Source organism: Echinops telfairi, unplaced genomic scaffold, assembly GCF_000313985.2.
Source record: "Echinops telfairi isolate 266 unplaced genomic scaffold, ASM31398v2 ScPeMD7_17;HRSCAF=63, whole genome shotgun sequence".
Lineage (NCBI taxonomy): Eukaryota > Metazoa > Chordata > Mammalia > Afrosoricida > Tenrecidae > Echinops > Echinops telfairi.
The window spans coordinates 5,916,446-5,921,453 of record NW_022103914.1 but is presented as its reverse complement, the minus strand read 5'-3'; the positions used below and the strand labels follow the sequence as shown (position 1 = coordinate 5,921,453).

The 5,008-nt window shown below is 40.6% G+C and overlaps 1 protein-coding gene across 1 annotated transcript in view; it reads left to right on the top strand.

The window, feature by feature from the left end:
* The window catches only part of CEP19 (centrosomal protein 19), a 9,410-nt gene extending 4,692 nt beyond the window's left edge, over window positions 1-4,718 (top strand). The window contains exons 2-3 of the mRNA XM_004712263.4: window positions 2,459-2,605; window positions 3,415-4,718. Coding sequence (XP_004712320.1) covers window positions 2,476-2,605; window positions 3,415-3,776 — 492 coding nt within the window. The 5' untranslated portion in view covers window positions 2,459-2,475 and the 3' untranslated portion in view covers window positions 3,777-4,718. The remainder of the gene's footprint in view (window positions 1-2,458; window positions 2,606-3,414) is intronic.
* Window positions 4,719-5,008: the final 290 nt, after the last annotated feature.

The window sequence follows — 5,008 nt, the reverse complement described above, 5'->3', positions numbered from 1 at the left end:
GGAGGGGGGAAAATGAGGAGCCGATATCAAGGGTTCAAGTATAAAGAAAATGCTTTGAGGACGATGATGGCAACAAATGTACAAATGTACTTGACACAATGGAAGGATGTATGGATTGTGATAAGAATTGTACGAGCCCCCAATAAAATGATTTTTTAAAATGTTGATAATAAAAGGCCAAAAAAAAAAGGATTGATCTGTACTGAAAAGATAGCCTATAGTGAGACAAGCAAATTAAAAGCTGTGTAAACATTATTGTCTCATACACATAGAAGTTTTCGGACATAGTGGTTATGTGTTGGACTGCAATCTGCAAGGTCCAGTTTGAAACCACCAGCCGCTCCGAGGGAGAGAGATAAAGTTACAGTCTCGTGAGCTCACAGGAGCAGTTGGACCCTGTCCTATAGGCTCACTCCGAGTCGGCATCGACTTGATCACAGTAAATATGGTTTGGTAGAAGCCAATTCTGAGCCAGGTCTGCCTGTTTGACTAGGCTTATTGACAGTAAACACACAAAGGATGAACCACTGTGGGGTCTTAGATTAATATGTTAAATTTAACAAGCATGTATGGAGTGCCTGCTGTGTTCCAGATATTGTGTTGAGAGATAAGTGGTATGCAATGGATATGTTCCCTGCCCTCCTGGAACTTACAAACACAGATTTTTAAATAAAGGAACACAGGAACACAGATGATTAAATAATGTTAGAAAAACTTAGTTAAATGATTGGGAAAATACACGGGAAACAGATCTGGTCTGGTGACTCTAAGGCAGCAGTTCTCAACCTGTGGGTTGTGAACCCTTTAGGGGTTGAATGACCCTTTCACAGGGGTTACCCGATTCAGAACAGTAGCAAAATTACCGTTATGAAGTAGCAATGAAAGTAATTTTATGGTTGGGAGTCACCACAACACGAGGAACTAACTGTATGAAAGGGTCGCAGCATGAGGAAGGTTGAGAACCAGTGCATGAGGATATAAGTCCTTTGATGTAGAAGGGGCATGGTACACACTCGCTAACTGGTAGATGAAAGTCCCTTTAGGTCAATGTAAGCAGCCTATGATCATGCAGAATGCATTGGAAAGTGGATTATTGCAGACAGGTTAAAATGTAGCACCTTATCATTCTCCCTTATGATCTATTTTAAATTTGGTTTAGTCTTTAACATTTTCTGCTTGCCTTTTTTTTTCCTTTAGTGTGTTCTTTTTTTTATAATCGTTTTATTAGGGGCTCATACAACTCTTTTTTTTTCATTGATCTTTTTTTTTCTAATAATCATTTTATTAGGGGCTCATACAACTCTTATCACAATCCATACATACATCAATTGTGTAAAGCGCATTTGTACATTCATTGCCCTCATCATTCTCAAAACATTTGCTCTCCACTTAAGCCCTCGGCATCAGGTCCTCATTTTTTTTTCCCTCCCTCCCCGCTCCCCCCTCCCTCATGAGCCCCTGATAATTTATAAATTATTATTTTGTCATATCTTGCCCTGTCCGATGTCTCCCTTCACCCACTTTTCTGTTGTCCGTCCCCCAGGGAGGAGGTCACATATAGTTCCTTGTAATCGGTTCCCTCTTTCCAACCCACTCTTTTGATGGAGGTTTTTATCTGTTTTAATTTGTTACTGTTGTTAGTTTAGTTTTGTTTCTTTAGTGTTTTCTGTGTATTAGATCCAGGACAGGTAAGTCTGTAGAGCAGTAACTGAGCTAATGGTTCCTTGGGGGTATTTCAGGGGAGGTTGTAAGGAAATGGGGAGCAAACAATGTGTACAAGAATGAAGAAAATAATCTAAAACTGACTGTGGTGACGATTGTACAACTCTTCTTGATCTGATTGAACTATTGAATTGTATGATGTGTTAATTATACGCCAATAAAAGTTTCCTTTTTTTTTTTTAAAGATCCTTTAGCGCAGTGGTTCTCGACCTTCCTAATGCCACATCCCTTTATTACAGTTCCTCATGTTGTGGTGACCCCCAACCATAAAATTACTTTCATTGCTACTTCATAACTGTAATTTTGCTACTGTTATGAATCAGGCAACCCCTGTGAAAGGGTCGTTCAACCCCCAAAAAGGTCATGACCCCCAGGCTGAGAACTGCTGCTTTCGTTCTGTTTTGGGGCTGACTGCTGGGCTCAGATAGTCTTTGGTTAGCATGCAGTATATAGTAAGAGGTCCCAACTGAATTGCATTCCCAGGTTCACATGTAAAACTACCTATACTCATCAATGAACCAGTGATTCATAGGGATTCAACAGACTGAGGATAACCCAGGTCAAACGGAACATTCAGGGCAGCCCTGGAAGTATTCAGCTTTGCAGGCGGAGCAGTATCTAGAGATTTACTGGGCTAGAGCCAGAGCTGCAAGAGACATGGGAACTGAGGAGGGGCAGGGCATACGTTTTATCCCAGTCAGTGAGCTGAAATTGAATTTTTTTCCCCCTTTAGCAGGAAGTCATTATGTAGGAATGATGTGTACTCCCAAGAAATGTGGAATTAGATTCCAGCCGCCAGCTATTATCTTAATCTATGATAGTGACGTCAAGGGGAAGAGTCGCCAGCGGATCATGCCAGTTCGAAACTTTTCAAAGTTTTCAGGTAACTTGTGTTTTATCTTGCCTCATATCTTAAATATTGTGTAAATCCCTTAATAAAAACAGTGGCACGGGGTCCCATGCAGTAAAGTAATGTGTTCTTCAGAACTAGAGATCCAGGTTCCGTCTTGCCCCAGAAACCGACAGGGACAATTCTATCTGCCAACAGGGTGGCTGTGAGTCAGAATTAACTCAATGGCAATGAGGGGGGTGCACGGTGTGGGGCGGGGTGTGTGTGTGTATGTGTGTGTGTGTGATGGGGATTCATCTACATTATTTTAAGATGTAGGAATAATACTTGCTAAATTGTTTACAGACAATAGGCTTCAATTTCCTTGTCTAAAAAGGGGTCGATAATTCTACCCTCAGGATGGTTGTGTGGGTTAATTGAGATAGCATTATTTAATAATATTAATTTCCTTCAATTTTTAAATAGATATCTTTTTTATTTTATTAGTACCAGTACTACTACCTAAAAGCTATAACCTCTCTTTTTCTTCTAAGGCACTTTCTTCAAGTGGAAGTGCCTAACATTTCTACCAAGCAATTTTAAGTTAAAGAAATCAGACGCACATCCCATCCCTTCCGTCTCAGACTCAACCCAAGCCTCAGCATAAAGGACTAGTTCTGCAGTGTCATTTACTCCAGTGCAGCCTTTTAGCTACTAGACTTTAACGCAGATAATGCCTTCCGCGTCTTGAGTTTTAGTTCTGTTTTATAGTAGTTTAGGGGCTCATCAGTTGTTTGTGGTGGAGGTAGTATACTTAGTATACAGTTGAATCTCATTCTGGTGTTTCTCTCCCTTCCTCCTAGACTGCAGCAGAGCTGCTGAACAACTGAAGAATAACCCACGGCACAAGAGTTACCTGGAACAAGTATCTCTGAGGCAGCTCGAGAAGTTATTTGGTTTTCTACGGGGTTACTTGCAGGGACAGAGTTTGGCAGAAATGATGGAACAGATTCAGCGGGAAAGAACCATCGACCCCGAGGAAGACCTGAACAAACTGGATGACAAAGAACTTGCAAAGAGGAAGAGTATCATGGATGAACTTTTTGAGAAAAATCAGAAGAAGAAGGACGATCCAAATTTTGTTTATGACATTGAAGTTGAGTTTCCCCAGGAGGAGCAACTACTTTCCTGTGGCTGGGACACAGAATCAGCTGATGAGTTCTGAAGCTAAGCACTCAGAATTTATTGGGCTGGCCCAAACTGTAGGTTTATATAAAATGTTTATAGCAAAATCTCTGTAGAGCACCAAATGCACATGTTGGGTAATCATTGGATTGACTTTTAGAATCAGGGCATTTAGAGCCTCTTCTCGGTTGGTGCATATGGAAGGTAAGAAAAGCTGAGGCAAAAAAAAAAGAAAAGCTGAGGCTAGGGATCCTTAAGGAGCCAGTCTACTTTGAAAAGCCTGCGAAGAGCTCATGACACTGCCAGACGGCAGCAAAAGTAGAGCTGGGTGCTTGAGAAAGACAGTTGTGTGTCAGCGAGGATCACAGTCTACCTAGAGCACCATTGAGTAGTCAGGGAAGACTTGGCCTGGTACTTAAAATGGTAGTATTTAAAGGTTAAGACTCTGTAGGATTCCCGCTGGAAGAAACTGGGAAAGGGAGGAGGGACAGTGGTAAAGAGATAGGGAATGAAAAGTTTCATGTATAGAATGGGAAGCAAATTACAGTTTGACAAGATTGGAGAACATCTGGTTCTCAGTGAATTATCCAGTATACATTATGTTTTTTAAAGTACTCGTTATATATGTGTGCACTCTGCAGTAGAGTGCTCTTGCAGAATGTCATTTGATGGGCAGCAGGGAGTCTTCCCTGTCAAGTATTGGGGAGTATCTACTACAGATATTCAGAAACCCCAGACCTCTTCCCACCCACAAGAGGTTTATTTGTAAAATGGGAAATCCACCCTATTAAGTGAGCAATGGGTGCTGCTTGTTTAAGCCTGTTCCTGAGTTTGAATCTACAAAGAGAGATCCGTGTTAAACCTTTGCTCAACAAGATTATCTGTACATAAACACATCTTCCTGGAATATTATTTAATTGGTAGAAATTTTATATTCTTTGCAAGGAAGTTAGTATTCATTAAATACGTCTTTAGATAATTACTCCTTCTACTTGTCCATCTTCATTCTCCTTACCATTAAAGGGCTGGTTCTTACGATGATATCACCAGAGACTTAAGATGGTCATGTTTCACTGGTATTTGCCAAACGAATGTTCAGAACTAGAAATTCTTCTGTCTCTGTAGCATCCCATTGTAGAGCTGTAGATAATCTCAAAAGTTGATTGTAGTTGTTTTCCCCCTTCACTATCACAAGCAATATTACAGCAAATAATCCTGTACATTTTTTGTCTTGCTCACGTGCAAGAATATCTATAGGATAAATGCCTTGAG